The following is an 18,073-nucleotide window of genomic DNA, read 5'->3' as shown; positions in this document are numbered from 1 at the left end:
GGGTTTTTCTGTGGTCTCTGAACTGCCTCAGAATGACACTAGCTTTAATATATTTGGCTAAAGAAATGAGAACTGTTGATATTCTAAATAGATGACAAAGTCTGAGAATGCAGTTCCCAGTTAAAATTTTGTAAATGGTGTAAAGCTCTTCCGCCCGCACTCTGCTAGAGAATATTTGCCCTTCAGTTGTGCTGATTTAGCAGGGCCACTCTTTGAAGCATAACATCAAAATCATCCCGTCTTTAGGAGAAAAGCAAAATATCTCCCAAAGTTGACCAGGCTAACTGGGGGGACAAACTTCTTGAAGAGACTTTGCTGCTAGGAAAAGTGTAGCAGAAATCCATAACCTCTATTAATCTACTGTTATCACACCATCTGCTTTTTAGGATTGAAGTCAGCAGAAGAAGAAGAAACATAGGTGAGCCTTCATCTGAGTTTTGACATAGAAATCCAGGCACTCTTTCTCCTTGGAGGAAGTAAGGGCCAAACTATGAATTTGTGAGGCAGTAGGTAGGAATGCGTAACTCTATTGCATACATCTGATATGAGGTTTTCCTTTTTTCCCCCCTTTTTTTTTGTAAAAAAAAAAAAAAATCTAATAAAAACCTTTTTATTCCATAGTGACTCTGTCCTTTTTAGGATTAGTCTTACACATCATCTTTCTTTGCACTTCTGCTAGAGCTGAATTAGGTCCCAAAGCTGATTTTTGTAGCTTCCATAAGAATTTTGATCTAATTACAACTTCTGGTTGTGGGTAGTTTTTAGGATAGTTCTGTTCATCAGGCTGTAGAGCTATGCAAGCTGAAACTTTGTTCCAGCTCTGCTCACTTCCTCAGTATTTCTCCTTTCCTTACCTTCCAAAATGTTAAAATACAAGCTTAAAGCAACAACAGCAACAAAATGGCAGCTCATGTCAGAGAATGGGTTTAATTTGTAATCCTAATCATTATCCTGGATTTTTTTTTGTTTGTTTGTTTGCTTTGAGCTGTAAAGCAGTGTAATATTTATTGAAGTTGCATGTGGGCCTTTGACTTAAATTCAACATTCAGCAAAGACTTTGTGATCAAATTTGTATCTCCTTCTACCTATTACTGGGTGACCAGGTAGCGCTGTTAGACATTGAACAAGAAACCATAATGTGAAGTTAAGTATACAATGTTACTGATTTTATTTTGGTTGAACACCAAGTTTTGTGTTCCTTTTTAATGAAATGTGCACTTTATCTTTTTAATCACTGTTAAAATCAGGCATAACACTATTATGAATCCTTTCCTTTCTCTGTGGGATCTTTGAAGACTGGTTCAGTATTCTTACCGACACCAAATACTAATGCCTTTATGACTAGAGGCACTGTTAATATCTATTCAGTGTTTCTGAAAACAGTTACGTTTTAAGTCCTAATCTCCGTCAGGTACAAAGATCTTTCAGTAGCAGAGCAAGTGTTGTAGGTTTGCAGACATCGCTTGTATTTCAATCATAGTCAATGTTTAGTATATCTATAACCCAAATTGCATCCACTTCTAAAAAACACCTTCATTTTAAATTACTCCTGGGAGAGTACACAAAATACTTGATTCTCAAACTCCTTGCTGACACCTTAACAGCAGCCAAATGTGGAACTCTTCCATCCAAGAGCAACATGATTGTTCATATACCTAAAAATGGCTGCATGGGGGCATATCGAGGTTTGACTTACCCAGAGTCCCCTAATATCTCTTCCAGCCTCTAGTTTCTATTTAGGGGATTTCCAGAGCCAAATATAGTTTGTCTATACAATAACTTTGAATGGCTTTCCCATCTATGAAATTGTCCATGTAAATAAACTTCTGAAACTCATACTTTCTGGCAGAGGAATTCCACAGATTGAATTCTCACTGTGTTAAGCAGCAGCACTTTTGTTTTCTCAAGCTTCTTTCTAGCTTCACACATTGACTCCTAAGTCTTCTATTAGGTAAGATGGTGAACAGCCTGTTTCCAACCAGGCTTTCAGTACACCTCATTATTTAACAGACCTCTGTAATGTTTCATGCACACATCTTTTAGTCTAGAAAAGAGGCAGAATGCTGGCTTAATCAGTTGTTTCTCTTACCTTCAATCAGCTTCTTTGCCTTTATTAGGACCTTCTCTTAGGTTCGTTGAATCCTTGAGATGAGGGGGGCAGAACTCTACACAGCACTCTGGAGGCAGGTGAGGCCACAGATACATACACTGGCATAATATCTTTGGTTTTGTCCTCTATTCTACTTTTAACTCACTGCATAAAGTTACCATGGGAAAAGTAAGAGCAAGAAAATACACCATCTTACAGAAGAACAGTGCAGCCCATGTTAGTCAAATACAAATAGCTGCCTCAATTCTTTTACTGCTGGGTTTATCAGTCTGCCCCTCAGTAGTTATCCAGGGTTTCTTCCCCCAATCAAGAGTAATTGGCAGCTGTTACCTAGTGGAAAAGCTGTTCCTAGAGAAGAACGCAATCTGAAGGCTGCAGCTGCAACACATTAAATTGATTGCATTTTTTTTTTTTTTTTTTATTCTCCTCTACTTTCTTAGGATTTCCATAGGAACAGCTAGATATGTTTAGATGGTGGCCACTTCTTCCACTTAGCCTTTTGTCATTCTTTTGCAAGTATTATGCGGCACTTTTCATTTTATTTTGATAAGCTTCTGAAATTAACCTTCACTTGTGCAACTTTTTGGAATAATGGAAATCATAACTTTACTATAAGTCTGCTTTTGGCTTAACTGTTGCAGCATGCTAGAGTGAATAGGCATATCATCATGATACACAACTAGATAAAGCAAAGTATTACCAAAACTACAAACTTACTTGGAATACCATATGCATATGAATACTTTATTTGGGGGAGCAGGGAAAGGACAGGCTCAGAGCATTTTAAAAAGCCTTTTTTAATCAACAAAATTTAGTATATAAATAAAATTTATATATGACAGTAGCTCTGACGACATATGTAGCACTAGATCACGTAACATAAGGTACACAGAGGCATATCACCACATTCATTGAACTCTAATCTTAAAATGTATTTATCTTTCATCCTTTTGAAAATTCATGACCTGTCAATACAACGTGTGAATGGTAAAGTCTAATACTTAGTCTTACTCTGCTGTAACAAACTATACTAGCACTGAGAACAGTTTGAAGAGAGCACATAGCATAATTTCTCCCCTTTTAATTATTTAATTGAAGACTTCTTCTAAATTAGGGGGCTATAACAATTCAATTCAGCCATAAGAATGTATTTTCTTAATCCAGGAACCTAATTACCATAACTGAATATGCCTGTGGTCATTATAATAGATGTCAAAGATAATTTAACGTACACTAGAGTGAAAACACTTAATTTGTACACACTGTTTCAAAGCAATCTTGAACATAACACTGCTTTGCTTTCCATGGGCCTATTATTTAGACATTTTCTAAATCATCAGGTCTGTTTTATGGAAAAGTAAAATTTATCTGGTGATTACCACTTCTATGTACTCTCTTAATTTCAGTCCTGGGAAAACAGTCTAAAATACATATATGGTAATGGGATATTTTAATAACTATGAGCAGGGCTGATGAAATGGCTTGGTAATCTATCCCTTGTGAGTACTAAAATCATTAATCTAGTTCCTAGATGTCTGTCTTTCTGATAGGTGGAGTTCTGGCACTGTTTTTTGCCTGATTTTTTTTCTCTAGACTAGGAGGTGAGAAATAAGGGATTATTTTTAGTTAGTGCAGTGTAAGAGAGTGGCTGTTCACAGTGCAATAAGTTCTTTGTGTGGTTTTCAGAGCACAAGGGCCTTTTTTTGGTAGCTTAATGCACCGTATCTTTGGGGTGGGTGGGTGGGGGGGTGGGTGGGGGTGTGTGTGTGTGTGTGTGTTGGTGTGTGTGTGTGTGTGTTCACGTATGAATTTAATCAGGAACAATACAGCACAAAGGGAAGCCCCGAGTAAAAACTCTGATAAACCTCTAGGTTTTTGCCTCAAACCATTGAGTTTTAGGCTAAAACAAGGTAAATTGTATTCTATTTTTCTTATAGCTAAACCTAGCCAAATCACACCTTAAGACGTGTAATAAATTAATAACAATTGGTTATTCTGGTTGGTAACTAGAATAAAAGGAATGTCACTGCTACTTGGTGTCTATTTAAGGCAGTCAAGTGGTATACTGAGACATAGCATGAATTAGGAACAGTATTGACATCTTGGTGGTGGTAAGCTTACTCTACTGTAAATAATAAGACAGTAATTATGGCACATTTCTAATGTCTTCATCCTGAATATATACAACAAAGTTACTTAAAATGTTTTACTTGGAGGTATACATCTGTTTCAAGTTGGTAGCTATCCATTTTTTAGAAACACTTCAGTCCTCATTTTGCGTTCCTCTGCCCACCCTCCTGGCTCTCTAGGATCTAGTGACAACGTTCCCACAAGATCCTGTGAGTATATTCCATCCTTGGCCATAACTAGATTTTCAGCAATGTCACTGCTGCAAGTTTGATATTACTTATTCACCTTCTGTTCCTCAAAGTTCTAATTTCTCACTGATGCTCAATTTAGTGAGCTCAGAGTTTGCTGCGAGAGATGAGATCCTGCAATGTGCTTAATGGCTTACAATCTTACAAACGTTAGCTAGTTAGCAAAGGGGTGGAGGGGGGGATATAGCACATACATGAGGGTGCAGAGGCAAAATTCTCTCAAAACTATAGCCACTGATAACACCCTTACCTTTCTTCATATATAAAACAGAAGATTTGGTTTGGGACGTTTAGGTTAAACCATGGAATTCTCCATTAATCATTAAATGTACCACACATGCAAGAAAGGCACAGCACAGGGAAACTACTCGTGCAACTTGTAAAACATTTCAAGTTGAGTAATGCATAATAAGTTCCTTGCAGTTAAGCAGTAGCCTCCCATTCTTTAAATATATGCAGTAGCATTTAATTTGTTTCCAACCTTTTACATTAAAATCAAGTCTTCCACAATATACTGTATCTGAATCTGGCTAGCTTGTAAAGAAAGTGTTTTACTGATTTTTTTTTTTTTTTTAAAGCAACAAAGTACTTAAAAAAGTATACAAAAAAACAAAATGGAAATCCACAGCTATGCATGAGAAAGCTTTATCGGCATTCGTGATGTTCCTTGATAATAGAACTAAAGGTGTTCTGATGTAAACTTGTCTTCACTCTTTTTTCCCTTTGTCTTCTGTTGCAAAACCAAACTCTCACAACTTCTTTCTCAAGATTGAGCCCCTCAGCCATCCTCATAATTTCCTGAGAAGAAGGCTTACTTTGTTCTCCAAAGTGCCTCTCTAGGGCTTCTTTGGCAGCAATACTGGATTGAAAGGATAAAATTTCATCTTTAAGAACTTTTCTGACACATTCAGATTTCTGCCACTATTTCAGGAGAAGACTCAAGTAAGAGCATTGGAGATATTGATTTTGTTTGTTTCCTATTTTACCAAGTAAATGAAAACCCACTGAGTTTAAAATATACTGCAGTTTTGTTGCTGATGGGAACAGTGTAATATCATGTAGAATTTCTGCACCAAGTAATTTAAAGAGAAAAATTTAAAGGAAAAGATACTGTAAACTTTGGTGCAGTTTTAGTGGCAATCATACTTCTTGGTATGTGTTTCTTGATGTTCTCTTAGAGATACAGCTAATAACTAGACACAAATGTGATCACATGAATTGGAACAAGCCTGGGTACACATTATATCCCAGTTACAATGGTGCTGGAGGAGTTCAACAGACACAATCATATTACTGGGTTAACTAGGCTGTGTCGTTCAGGTTTACGAATGAGAAGAACTCCATTAGTCATCGTGCAAGAAATACAGCATTTTCTATCAGGTTCTGCCTCTCATTTTGGTATGGAGAGGGCTCTATAGTATTTCCAGAAGTCAGAGATTATAGCAATACATTTTATCAATCATTGCATTTTCTGAAAATCTGCAGTCAGCAGCAATCAAAATTGAGGGGTTCAATAAACCAAGTTAAGACTTTCCTTAATTTCAAATGGAGGTGGTGTTACACATTCTCAGAAAACAAAAAGCAGCTTATCTGCAATATGCTTGTGTGCAAACAACAGGATGCATCGAAGGCAACTTCATCAGTAGCTGTAATTTCTTTGGACACAAGAGGGCACTTTATGCATTATTCTGGGGATGAAGTGCTGCTATTTCCGTTATAAAAATATACAAACAATCTGTTGGAGGTCTAATTATTTTATTATTTTATCTGTAATGTGCTTTTATTATTTTAATTAATTGGTTTATTTTGCAATAACTGGTAATATACCAAAACTAATTAAGAGTATGATGTTCTACACACACACACCGGTATAGAGTCATCATTGTTTTTGATTACCAGTTATTTAGCTTTTTTGATCAAAGTAGAAAATAAAAGAACTTCTGTACATTCAAATCAAGGAGATTTTGCGCAGGCTATGACTAACCTAATTTAGTTAGTGGGACTTCTGTTTTACCGCTGGTTTGCTTTCAAACACCTACTAAGAGTAGCTAACAGTAGGAATGTAGTGGAGATTAATGCCATCTCCTTTCAAAGAAGGGAGCCCTCTTCTGAGTCCAGCCTGAGGCTTTCAAAGAAATATTTGGCATCTTCTTACTGTAGCTGCTGTGGTCCTGAACTTTCCCTCCATTATCTATGCCCTTGACAACATAACATATTTAATATTCCCAGCTCAGTGATGTTAGGTGTAAAAGTAGGAATAATTTGCAAATACTTAATATAAGGACTGATTGCCTCAGTGGTTTGTTGAAAAAGCAACAGTGTCAACAAAATCTACAACCTTGAAGACCAATAATCTCCAGCAGGTTCCTCTAGCCTAAAATATAGATATTCTGAACTTACACCACTCAGGCAGGTCATATTTCACAAACTAGGTAAGAGCTTGGCACTGCTCCTCGAATCCTTACCCAACTTGGAGAGAAAGCTCAGAGGAGATAATGCCTTCCCAAGAGCAATACTTCTTCCCTTTGAGGTGCTGTGATTAGAACTGATTAGATCAGAGTATCTCCCATCTCTCTCCTAACTGGAAGCACCCCCCTTGAGGAATAATTACTTTGAAAATTGACAGGAAATCACACCTTCATTTCATTCTCTGTATCAAAGGGAGTAAGATTCAAAAAGCAAATCTCAAGCTGAATGTGAGAGGAAAAAGATGTGCTGTCACTGTGGGGTTCTGAGACTGCTGGATTATAGAGCAACCTGCATCTCTGGGAGCTCACACGATGCATAGGAAATGTTCAAAGAATAGGTGCTTTACTGGAAGAGTTAGGGCCTGACAGCATTAGATTGTGCCCAGTGGCTGACAAATTCCCTTTCTGTGGAAAAATACTACAGCCCCTTGAAGTCTCTCTTGGTGAATTCCTTCTTCACCAAAGATAAGACTCTGGAATACCTAAAAGAAAAGGAAATACCACACGACTGTTTTCATCATGTTCTGATTTTGCCTATTTGGTAATTGCTTTTATAATATGATTTGTCAACCTACTTGCTTTCTGCATGGAATTGAGGCTAGACCTGGTAGATGCTGGTCATCAGAGATGCAGAAAAAACAGGAGCTATTTCCAGAAAAAATTCCTTCTTTCCGTTTATCTCATGAAAGTGCTTCTTCAGAAACTTGGAAGAATCAAGTGACAGATAGGGATGGGGGTCTAATGCTGTATATAACAAGCTTTCCCTCAAACTTTCCAGATGACAATTTTCTGTCAAAATAATGCCTCTTCATACAGTATAATGTAGCATCTCCAAAAAAGGAAAACAAGGGTGCACTGATATCTTATTCGCTATATAGACATCATAAAGATACAGCAGAATTGGGCTGGTTAGAATATTTTTCACACTAAAATATGTTGTCCTACATTGAAAAGAAGTCTTCAGTTGGTAAATGTAGTGCGTGCATTTTGAGCAAGTTGATTTTCTGGGAGAGGGTTATTTTGTTATTTTTTCACTGAAATGTTTCAAAATAGTTCTTTCTCCACTAGCTATATTAATTCACTGACAAATAACATTTTGATTTCAAAACCAAAAAGAAGCATCTTAGCCAAAGGGATTTCTAACTTGTAGCACACTATTTGTTACCTTATGGTGGTTCTGCGCTTTCTCTTCCGCTCATTCACTCCAACTTTTTCATTGTACAAAGCTGTATTAAAAACAAAACAAAGCAAAAAACCCAAAGCAGGCAGTTACCTTCCACAGAGAATGGAAACCAAGCACAATTATCATGAGAAAAAATACATTGCTTGTATTTAACGTATTTATTTGCTTGTTTTAAGACAGAAGAAAATGCAGCAGATACTACTGCTGAATAAGAAGGCCACTGCACACAGTGACGTTGGTTCCCAATTCTTTAGGATGCCACAAGGCTGTTGTAACTCCAGATAAAAATGATTATGAGCAAAAACAGCATACCACAGGCAAAGCTACAAGCAGCACTGGCTCTGCACTTACGTACCTAAGAAGCCCTCTCTTACCCACCCTCATTTTCTTCCTCCTCCCCTGTGGGTAGGTGCTAGGGAGATGGAGTCCTTTTCCACACCTCTCAGCTACTTCACCTTCTTACCTCAGAAGTCCAACCCTGGCCTCTGGTCCTATCTGCTGCTTCTGCCACACTCTCAGAAGGACAAGTCTACCTTGACCCTCTCCACTTCTCAGAGACTGCTGATCTTCCCTGCTGCCCAAGCATGAACACACACTTATGCTGCCAGCAGCTACTACCCATTGCAAACTCCTTACAGGTGATTCTTATACCATGCTGACCAGATTAGGAGAGCCTCTGGTTTCTACTGCACTTATAGTGGAGGGAAGCTTTCCACATTTGGTTCAAAGCAAACTAAAGCATGCAGCAGAAGCAGCTAGTTAACATTTCCTATGGTTGAATATCATGGTATATCCAAAAAACTGCATTAAGGTCATCTCCCTTCCCATGCTAGCTGAGTGCTGCACAATTGTAGTCCTGGCTCTCACTATCACCTCTGGGCATACTTCTTCCCATCATCATAATTCCTCTAGGTAAAAAGGCTGTACTTGAAAACAGCCCACTTCCTTTAAATCAGAAAACTTTCTAAACTGCACCTTGCCCAGTGAACCTCAGGACTCTTCCCACAACTGGGAATTAACTCGATGTAAGGAAAGGAAATCTTCCAGTGGCAAAAAGGTCACATCCAAAACCTCTGTGTTGTACTACTCTTTGTCAGGGGCTTAGAGAGCATCACCTCAAGTTGAGTTCAAACGCTTTCCCATAGCCACATCACATATGCCAAGAGACTGGAAGGAAGAGTCCTTTGCTAGCGAAGCATCCCAGTACCCTGTTAAACATGCCATCCTGTGGATCCTAAAGAAATGGTAACAGCTCTGACCTATGTTCCAGCAGTGGAACTAGTCTGCCAGAATGGAACCAAAGTGAAAGAGCACCATTAGGCAAATTAATGTTTCTGCAATTTTGTACCCTCCAGGCACTTCAGGTTGTTTGCTCGTCCTTGCTCCCCCAAAAACATACCAGAACTTAAAAGGTGTGCATCAGCACACCTTTGTATTTAAAGCTGGTAAAACAAAAACCTTAGCCTTTGGAAGACATGTACTAGTCTTTCAACATATGCAGAGGATTCAGATCAAAATACAAATCAATTTTTAATTTTAAGAGGGTTTCAACTCTCTACCTCCTACTTGTTCTGCTTCCTCCAGCCACTTGGACAGAATTGATTTCAGTTTGCATGCATTCTTGAAACTCAACTGCAAGTTTTCAAACCGGCAAATAGTAGTTTGGCTAAATTCAGAGCCATGTACAGCAGCCAGTGCTTCTCCAACATTAGTTTGTGTGTAGCCTGTCAAAAATGAAGAGGAAAAAGTCACTTTGGAGCTCCTAGTGTGGGTTGCTTTCCTTAAGACACTTATCCCTTCATCACTGACTCTTAAGAACAGTGCACGCTGTAGCGTCAAGGATCATCTTTCTGCAAAGGTCTCTGTAGCTGATTTTGAACTCACCTCAGTGCTATGTCGAGTCATCCTGTTGAATCCAGTGTAGTTTTATAGGCTTTGAGATTAGGAGTTTGAGAAGGATCCACACCCCACATTTTCATTAATATACATGATGTCATGGCAATATGCTAACCCCCATCTGCACCTCTGGTCTCCTGTTATTTGTTGTAATGACTAAGATGAAACGATAAGAGAAGTGCTGCGGTTTACATGAGGATACTGACTTGGTAAAGAGCAGTTCTCCAGTTAGTGCATTGAATACGTGTCTACTGTCTTCAGGAACCTAGTTTATATTCCTCCTTTTTTTCCTCTGCACCAGAATGGGCATAGTCTCCCTAGATGTCTCCATGAGGTGGCTATTTACCTATTAATTGCACTAACTCTGTATCTCACAGTCTCAAGCCCACAGCACATGTTAAGTTTGTCTTCCCTCCTAAAGCTCAACCTCAGACGAGTTTTCCTGTGTCAATTTTAATTTTCAACATCAGAGCATTAAGTCCAATTTTACAGCCTCTGAACCATTTGTTTACTTTGGAAGAAGTTTTGCTCTTTCACAAAGTGAGGATCAAGGTGCTGTAATAATCACAATGATTAATAGTTTAGGGCCTTGCAAATCATTGCAATGCTGTGGCTGACATTAAATAGTCATGATATACAGCAAAATGCCCACATTGCAACTATTATTTCAAACTGTAAATTTCTGCTCTAATTCTCATTTTTATCCTGCAATGGAACATAATAGCTTTCTAGCTATTATATTCTAGCTATATCTAATGTTTAGATATTTCTAACAACTTCATATATTTTTTTACATTTATAAAGCTGTATTTTGTAGAAGGATGCTCTGTTTTTTAATGATACAATATAATGTTATAACAGATAATGGTAAAATTACAACTCTTAATTGAAAGTACCCAGTTTTCGTTAGTGGGCTGAATCTACAGCACCAGATGATTTTTTTTTCCAGTACAGTTCATAAAATGGTGGGGCAGGCTTTTAGTTTGCAATGCACCTCAACCTTTCTGTAAAAAGGGGAAAGATCCTGTAGATGAGTCTGCCTTTATCTTCAGCTCAGATTGCCCAAAGAAAGGCCAACAACTCACCAGAAATGAGCCAGTGCAATGCATTTCACGCCACCCTCAACAGTTATCAGATAGCAACAAAAGTCAGTTGCTGCTGTACCCATGTCATGGCACAAGAAAACAAAATGGGAAGCAAAGCTCCTTGTGGTGTGGAAAGTTTGCCATGGATGTCATGGTTATCCATATTGTTTACTGAAATGACATTGCACCATCTTGTGAATAGAAAATATTGTGGGGACGAGAATGCATATAAGAGACTACAACATGCACCGCCCTAAGCTGTAGAAATGCAATATAACATGGCTGAAACAGAATGTAGTTTAATTGAACAGCAAAATGTTCCTTCCACTTACAAGAAAGACAGAAATAATTTAAATACCAGAAACAGTTAACGTCACTTTCTGCATACTGAGTTGCAAAAAGTTTAAGCTTGTTAATTCTGCACAAGTCTTCTAGGAGTTGAGAAAGTTTGGCAGTGCAAAGTTATGATTAGACAGACCAGACTATAAAACATTCAGAAATAATTGGACTTTCCTTCAAATTTTTCAAGCTTTTGCTAGCTGACAAAAAAGACACATACCCAGCTTAATTCTTCGCAGTTTGAATTCGTTGGCAAATTTCTCCAGCTCCCTGATTTCAGGAGAATCCATGTCTATTGGCTCTTCAACAGATTTGTTTTTCCTGCGGAATTCCTGCTTGAAGTCAGAGGCTGTGGGATCATCTCCCAGAACAGACTGGTGCATGGGAGTGAAGCTGTGGCCCAGAGCACAGGAACCAGCACTCAGAGCATGCTCAGGGAATTTATAAAGGCAAGGGGTCAGGCCACCTGAAAAACAAAACAAAACAAAAAACACCCAGTATCATTATTCAACAGAATAAATAATAAAAACACAATAAAAACATGCCCTCATCACTTCATAATCAAAGTCTGTAATATATATAGCACAGGTGAAAGACTGTCCAAGCGTTGGAGTGGAAAGGCTTAGGAGATTCAGTCTCTCTCTAGTCCCCATATGTGAAAACAGAACAACAACCGCTTGCACCACCAGTCACAACCATCTGATTTCACAGGTAAACTGTGATGCACTCAAATAGTATGATAAATGGTCCAGACTTAGACAAATAACAATGCAGGACCTCAGTTTGTATGAAGTGGCAAAATGAGACTGATGGGTCTGTGTCACTTGAGCCACCTAGAAAGTGCCAGTCTCTATTTTCTATAAAGAATATTTCCATGTAAATACCATTTTATGTTCAGACGAGATACTATTGTGCTTTAGTTTTAAGATAATATTTGTTTGAGGAAAACATATAGGTAAGAGTTTGGAGAAAATCAACATATTCCCAATTAATTCCAGCTTAAAAAGAAATTTTTCATAGATAAAACTATCTCATGCTACATATTGTTCACAAAAAATAGATTTAACAAGAAGATTTAACTAAGAGTCAAGGTTCTCTTTTGCCACATGTGGTTTGTACAGCTAGAGCATGTCTGACATGAAGGAAAAAAAAAACAAATTTATCAAGAAAAAAACAAATAGTATTAACCCTCTTCAGTGGGTCTGTAGCAGACAATAATTCCATTTCCTCAGGACATCCTTCTCAATTTTCTAAATGACACAAAAATTTTTTTTGGAACTTGCACCCTATCAACATCCTTCCCCTGCCTCATCTTGCTTTTCTTGTCTTCACCGTCCTAATTACCCTAATTACTAACCCAATGTGGAGGTTTTAACCCCATAGAAACATTTTGTAGGTTTCACATAGTATAACCACCAAAAGTTTTCACAAAGAGTAAAGGAAGAGACTAAAAAAAGAAAAACTTGCTTTGTAAAGTGCTGACACCATTTACTACATTGGGATGGGGCATGCTGCAGGTCTGTAAGATGCGACTCTGGGAGAGACTTGCTGACAGCATCTCTGGAGTTGCAGGCTTGATGCCTAAAAAGGAAGTAAGAGTGTTAAAAGGGATGAGAAAAATGTAGATATATTTATTTTGGAGTGGAATAAAGTAGGCTTCTGAGTGCTACCTTTCTTTGATACCTATTTTATGGACTTCTGTCAAGGATGTGAACAGTGCCAGAAACAATTGCAACATGTACATTAATAGATAACGAAATAGGAGCATTTTGGACATTTGCGTGTGGTGAAGTCCAACCCTAAAAATTCCCTATGTAGATGCATTCATCTATGCTGACTTACTGTCGCAGTCATTTCCTTCATTCTTAAGTGAAATAAAGTACTGAGTTTGATTTTTGAATTAGCTTTGAACCACAATTATTTAAGGTAATTGCCTTAATCTGGCTCACCACACTATCTTATTGACTGCTACTTGAACTTACATGGAATAACAGTTCCTCTTTCTTCTTCAGCCTAGAAAATGTAAAACTCAGCAGGATGCTAACATATCTTTATCAGTCTCAAAGTCCATAATCATCTGTTAGAAAGGCCTTCATTCTGCTTTATGAGATTTGGAAAAAGTGTATGTTGACAGAAACACACACTTTCTGTCAAGATCTGAGTATTTTATTAAGTCTTAAGATCCATCAGGAACAAAAATGCTCCAATTTTTAAATTGTTTTTTTAGATTCGAAGATATACTACTGCTTTAGAGTTATCCTGTCACTGACAGAGCTGAACCTGCTTAACTCATCTATCATTCCATTATCAGTCACCATTTTATTCTATACCATCAAGAATTTTTCATGGAGATTAGGGTCCCGGTACACTAAGTACTACACAGACATATTAGATAAATCAGTCCTGGTCCCTCAAAAGTGATCATCTGACCAGCCAAAGCAAACATCAGATAAGCAAAGAGCAGTACTGTCTCAGTCTTGTAGACAGAGAAGTAAGATACAGTGATTTATCTAGAAATACAGAGGTTTAGGGGAAAACTGGACACAGACTCCTACTTTCCCAACCCCTTTGCTAGTGTCTTAACCTCAATTTTGTTCCTTTGAAGCAACTACCTTGAATGCATCCCTCTAAAAGAAAACTGACCAAAGCAGCATGCTAATAGCTCACTCAATTGAGGATCTCACTTACCTGCCATCACCCCATAGGTCGATGGTTGATTTCCATAATGACAGGACGGCACAGAATAATGAAGGCCTGACGATGCATTTTCCAAAGTCGTCATGGCAAAGTGGACATGGGAGCATTTAGGAGTTTGGATCAAAGACAAAACAGACGGGACTGGTAAGAAAATGCATAAGGATTCAAGATGCATCCTTTCAGTTCAAAGGCAGGCTACATCTTCCTGTTTAGTTTTTCAGTGCATATATTAAGCATTTTACTCCAGAACCATCAAGCTAACATTGTTGAAAGTTCAGAACCACGTCTCACCAGATGAGACTGCCAGTATAAATAGCAAAATACCCTTTGAGCCAAGACCAGCAACAGTCATGCCTTGTCTTCAGTGTGTTATTTTTAGCATCATCTACCTGTATAACCACAGTATACACACTGTTAAGAAAAGGAAGCATTGATCTCTACAGGAGGAGACTATTTCCTCTCTCCATCCAACTTACAAGTACCATTTCATTTAATCTTACATAAAAACATTTTCTACATTCTCAGAAACCTGATCGACTCTACTGTCATGTAAATCCCAAAGTGAACAGAGATCTAGGAAGGCAATGAATTTATCTCCATTGTTTTCACAGGATCTTCTAGGCTGCAAAACAAGTAGCAGAAATCCGATGAAGAGATGTAGAAATAGACACAGGATAGGGAGCTTGGCCTCATATCATCATCAATAGAGCTACCCAATAAAAAATCAATGAATAAGTTTATCACGCTACTAACAAACTTTCTTTCCATTGTGAAAGATTCTGTAAAGTTTGCTCTACTCTCTGCACCCACCCAGTTCTGCTCAGCAAGTTCTGGAGAGCAAAAATCAGCAGTTCTATTTCACACAAACGAAAAACTGTGCATTTCAGACCTGTATTCCGTATATTCCAATGTCTAAAGAATCAAACAAGTTTTTCTGAATGTAAAATTAGAAATGTGGATGTTTTTCACAGCAGATATAAGCAGACAAAAGAAGTGTATATACTGTCCTCTCTGACAGCAACTATAAAAGGTAGTATTGAAATATCATGTTTGTGAACATTCAGATATGTAAGACTGCAATTTAAAACATACATTCTTGTTATTCAAAACAATATAATTAATTAGAGATTAGAATTTCTGTTTTTACAACAGTAATCATAACAGTAAAAGATCCTATTTAAACATAGGTATAATGATATAAACACTATTATAGCAGCCTTGTTTATGCTACTATGCACCCAAAGTAGAGATTACACTAATACCAATGCGTTTAGAGCAATACAGCTTTCCTGTTCAGGTAAGATTTAAGTGTTCACTGGTGGATTATTGCTTTTATTATTGCTTAATAATCCATAGACTATATCCTTTTTAGACATAAGAAAGGCATTTCTAACTTGCTAATAAGGATTTAATAGTAGGTGGTAAAGATGATGCTATTTAAATTAAGTCATAAAAATGAATGTCTTTAGTATTCTGCAGAACATTATCCATATGGTGTGGTACATTATTTAGCTAGATGTATACTCACCTGTATTTTATCATGTAGAATTACCACATGCATTTTAATGACTTTTGACATTTAAAATAAGATATGATTCAAAATTCTTTCACCTCTATTTTCTTGCACAAGTTTTCCTTAGATGCATTCACTTAGAATGGCATTGCTTATTAAAATTCCTGAATCTATGTAGGAAATTTGGAAACCTCTCCTCATTATAAATACCACCATCTATCACTGCTTCTGTTCTTACAGGGTTCTTACCTACAAAACATACATGAAGCGTCAGACAAAATTCACACTGACTATAGTGGTATTGGTCCTTGAGTGGGAACTACAAAATATCAAAACCCAAATCTCAAGTAGACCTGCAAATGTTTTCAGTAACACTGTCTGTCACCATATCCTTTTTATTATGAATCCGATAGAAATATAAACAATTTAGAAAACTCTACTAAGGTACAGATACATAAATTTGGACTCATACACGACTTAAATTGTTGTATTCCCCCCCACACCAAACAAACATGTTACAATATTTTAAACTTCCTGTTTAATGTGTAAGATCATGTTTTCACCAATGCTCAGTTTTCCTAGAAGTTTACGTTTCTTAGGTGCTTTTTCACATTATTAAAAGATTTTATTTCCAACATTTCAGCACTGAGGTAAGGATTTCCCCTGCAGTCTTAAGAAGAAACAGTAATCAATTTCAACAAAAGTGATTTCTTGGTTATTTCTTTCTCTATTTTTGAAAGCTTATGTACCATCAATAACTTCTGTATTCCAGAATATCACTTCTGCAGATTTGAGCCTGCAAGAAAACAAACTCTCTCTCTAGCAGATAATTCAGTGTTTGCATTGTCCTACTACTCTACTACTCCCTTAGTACTACTACTACCTTATTAGGTTATATACACAAACACATAAAATTCCAAAAATACAGACGAGCTTTCTCTCACCTATTTTGAATATTCCATTTAAATCTTAGTGTTTATTCACTACAGAACATGTTTAGGAAAACATCCTTCTCCTTATTGAGAGATTCTCCAAATTATATTGAAACTTGACCTATTTTAAATATATTGCCTATTTAAAATAATTTATATTATTAAAAATTGTGGTTACATAATAAACAAAATTTAATTTATTTTACGTGATACTTGCCATGGATCACTACATAATCATAACAAAAGTTTGACGGTGTTTGCATCTATACTAAGTTATGGTGTTAATAGTATACCCGAGCCTAATCTTGCAACAAATTGAGAGATAGCTACAAGTTTGACTGAAATACAAACATTTTGGATGTTTGATTCACTCATTTATGGAGACTTGTGAAAATATTTCTGCCTGAAAGTAGTCCCAATCTCACATAGCACTGACACCAAACACTTTACATATTGCAGAACTTGATGATTAAACATCCTCTAAAATCATTACAAAAAAAGAGTTATGAAGAGTAATACTGTTTTTAAAAAGTACCTGTAGACACAACATTGGTCGCATGGTTAGAAACTGGTAGGCATTCTGCAGCGCTGTGATGCATTATCAGAGGCAGAGAAGGAGAAGAGTCAGAATTCAAGGGTACAAAGGTGTCAGATGAAGCAAACGCTTGGCAAGTCATACCCTCAAACAGATGAAAGACTGAGAGCCACCTTCTCTTGTTTTCTAAGAGAACAGATTCTGCGTGATTAACAGCAGCACAAACTCTGTTTCAGTTCTTTTTACTTGCATATACATATAGAGAAGGGCTCCAGAGCACAGGGAGGTCGTGTGCAGGTATTTATACCACTAGGAAATCCCTTTATCCATTTTAATGTTCTTTTCCCAGCAATATTGCTGTATCGCTGCAGAGCCTCCTTCCTTCCCACACAAACACAATGCGTGTCCAATTAATGGGGGGAAAGAAGAAGGAAACCAGAGACATGATTTGACAGATATTTTCAATTAGGTCTTTTGTGAAGGACAATAACCTGAAAAAAAAATTAAAGTACCGTCTCCAAAGTCCTTAGCAGTGAGATGGGTACGTTTAATACTAAGTAGGTTTCCATAGTTAACACCTGCCCCAACAATCTCATCCAGGCGATTGTCTGGGAGGCAACCTGGCCAAGAACTCAAACTAAAGTCTACAAAAGTCAAGAACCTATAGCAAAATAACCTAAATTAGCTTAATTCCCAGTAGTGGTGGAGTGATAGTTTAAATCAGAGATGTGTAATATGGAACAGCTGTATTCAAGAGAAAGTTTCTAAACAGATAGTTTTACATAAGCACGAAGTGCCGAATGTTTGTCGTGAAAGATCTAACAGTGACACAAAAAACACATTAACAGCTACTATTATGAATTTATACTACATCTAGAATCTCATTCAGAAAGTCACGGTCCTCATTATGCTTAACACTAAGTAAAAACAATTTTCT

General features: G+C 37.3%; 1 protein-coding gene across 2 annotated transcripts; it reads right to left on the bottom strand.

The window, feature by feature from the left end:
• Nucleotides 1–5,133: 5,133 nt before the first annotated feature.
• Nucleotides 5,134–17,278, bottom strand: POU1F1 (POU class 1 homeobox 1). 2 transcript variants are annotated; one of them, XM_062572894.1, is made up of 6 exons: nt 17,137–17,278; nt 14,148–14,297; nt 11,680–11,925; nt 9,699–9,863; nt 8,122–8,182; nt 5,134–5,347 (listed from the first exon to the last, which is right to left on the bottom strand). In XM_062572894.1, exons 1-6 carry the CDS (start codon nt 17,276–17,278, stop codon nt 5,134–5,136), a joined length of 978 nt encoding a protein of 325 aa, XP_062428878.1. The 2 variants fall into 2 exon arrangements, with proteins under 2 accessions (XP_062428878.1, XP_062428889.1); XM_062572905.1 differs by having other exon boundaries at nt 14,148–14,213.
• Between the last annotated feature and the right edge of the window lie 795 nt (nt 17,279–18,073).

This window comes from Rhea pennata, chromosome 1, assembly GCF_028389875.1.
Source record: "Rhea pennata isolate bPtePen1 chromosome 1, bPtePen1.pri, whole genome shotgun sequence".
Taxonomy (NCBI): Eukaryota; Metazoa; Chordata; class Aves; order Rheiformes; family Rheidae; genus Rhea; species Rhea pennata.
Note: the sequence above shows the minus strand (reverse complement) of the source record. Positions and strands in the feature narration are given on the sequence as shown.